Source organism: Jaculus jaculus, chromosome 6 (genome assembly GCF_020740685.1).
Source record: "Jaculus jaculus isolate mJacJac1 chromosome 6, mJacJac1.mat.Y.cur, whole genome shotgun sequence".
Lineage (NCBI taxonomy): Eukaryota > Metazoa > Chordata > Mammalia > Rodentia > Dipodidae > Jaculus > Jaculus jaculus.
The window spans coordinates 11,205,438-11,207,739 of record NC_059107.1 but is presented as its reverse complement, the minus strand read 5'-3'; the positions used below and the strand labels follow the sequence as shown (position 1 = coordinate 11,207,739).

Below are 2,302 nucleotides of genomic sequence, written 5' to 3'. Positions count from 1 at the left end.
GGGAGAGTCAAAATTTTCGCTCAACAGAAATTATCTACTGCTGCTGCTGCTGCTACTGCATTCCATGGATGAAAGTAACATTAATTTAGCATCTCCGATATGCTGAGAAGGGAGACACATGTTTTTAATTCACTGTGTTCCTCTAGCACATAGCTCTGAGCTTCTTAAGGGAAAAAAAGACATGAAAGAGTTTCATTGAGAGAGGAACAAGTTAGAGAGAACCCGTGCAGAGAAGTTTGGGGCAGAGAAGAGAGAATAACTCTTCCTGAGAAATTCTAAGATGGATTTATCAGTTGGACAGAAATGTAAAGTATGTTCCTAGTATGATGCTTCATGAAAAAAAGAGAAATATTTGCTACAAGTTATTTTCCCTTTCACTCTTCTTAGTCCTTTTAGCCAGATGGAAGCTGCGTGAGGGGGCTTCCCGGGTTGGTGCGCTGACCGTTTTCCCGGAGCAGAAGGAAGCAGATGCGCACCACAGAGAAACACTGCAGTCACAGCTCACCTCAGGGACCAAAAAAGAGGAGCAAATGAGGCCACAGAATACTAACACGACACTGCTTGCACATAAGATTTTGATTATTTTTCTTTGCTTTTTCAGTGCTGGGAATCCAACCAAACTACTCTACTACTGAGTTGAACCTCCAATCCCACGTTATACCTTTAAAAGCTGTTTTCATATTAGTACATTTATATCCGTATATCAGGAAGGTAGTACACATATCATTTCTTCTTTTGGACAAGAAAACATCAGACACACAGAATTGATTGGCCTAGAGAAAGTCTTAAAACACATCAGGGCAGGACTAAGAGGTCCACACAAAAGCCACATTGTCCTAATTCAGTTATCTCCACACTAATGAAGAGGAAGAAGATGGGACAGAATGAACAGAAAAAGCAAATTGGAATGTAGAATGATGAGTTATAGCTAATTAGGGGAATTTTTGAGTATTATAAAAAAAATCCATGTTCTTCATAGCAGGCATTGAATTGTCTTCTGTTACTTGTGTAGGTTGAATGCTATGGGACATTTCAACACAAGTTTTGGAGGAGGCTTCATTTTGGTGGGCTTTTCAGATTGGCCTCAACTGGAACTCATCCTTTTTGTATTAATCTCAATTTTCTACTCCCTGACTCTCTTGGGCAACGCTACCATCATCGCTGTCTCTCAGCTGGACCTTCAACTTCATAAGCCCATGTACTTTTTCCTCTCTCACCTCTCCTTTCTAGACATCTGCTACACCACCAGCACTGTGCCCCAGCTCCTAATCAACCTGCATGGACTTGACAGGGCCATTAGCTACGGTGGATGTGTGGCCCAGCTGTTTATATCCCTTGCATTGGGCTCTACAGAGTGTGTGCTCCTGGTGGTGATGGCCGTTGACCGCTATGCTGCCGTGTGTCGCCCACTGCACTACACAGCCCTCATGCACCCTCTTCTGTGCCAGGTTTTAGCCATTACTTCATGGATGGGAGGCTTCCTGAACTCTCTGATTCAAACAGGCCTCATGATGGCCATACCTCTCTGTGGTCATCAGTTAAATCACTTTTTCTGTGAGATGCCTGTTTTCCTGAAGTTGGCTTGTGAGGATACAAGTGGAACAGAGGTCAAGATGTTTGTGGCAAGAGCCATAATCTTGGTTTTTCCTATAGCGCTAATTCTTGGTTCCTATGCACGTATTGCCAGTGTAGTACTGAAGGTCAAGTCAATGACAGGGTGTAGAAAGGCCTTGGGGACTTGTGGGTCCCACCTCTTGGTGGTTTCTCTGTTCTATGGCTCAGCCATCTACACATACCTACAACCTATGGGCACTTATTCTGAGAGTGAGGGGAAGTTCGTTGCCCTTTTTTATACTATAGTTACCCCTATGCTCAACCCCCTGATTTATACTCTTAGGAACAAGGATGTGAAGGGGGCTCTGTGGAAGATAGCAGGGAGAGGTACAGACTTAGGGTAGGAGGTAAAATTTACTGTGAGAACTCTCACAGTCTGATACCCATCCTGTTTTTGGAGGGCTGCTGCTCACTAGAAAACAACATGGCAGGCTTCAGAACTTCAGTGCTTTTGTTTTGGGAGAGTTGAGGAACAGAGACAGAAAATCAGAGATAAGTTCTCCAGGGTGGAACAAAGTGTTAAGACTTTGACAAATTTCTTTTGTCTTTTAGAAGCCAGTGTCTGTCATTTGTAACCCACTGTCCATTTGGAACCTAATGGGAATATGAGCAATTTGTGGTATGTTTATATATTAAAGTTCTCAATAATTTTCAAAAGAATAAGTTATAAAAAAAAAATGAGAGGACT

The 2,302-nt window shown here is 42.7% G+C and overlaps 1 protein-coding gene across 1 annotated transcript; it reads left to right on the top strand.

Annotated features, from left to right (window-relative positions):
* The first annotated feature begins 1,022 nt into the window (after window positions 1-1,022).
* LOC101613335 (olfactory receptor 10-like) lies at window positions 1,023-1,958 on the top strand. Its single transcript, XM_004657294.2, has one exon. The coding sequence runs from the start codon at window positions 1,023-1,025 to the stop codon at window positions 1,956-1,958; it is 936 nt and encodes a 311-aa protein (XP_004657351.2).
* Window positions 1,959-2,302: the final 344 nt, after the last annotated feature.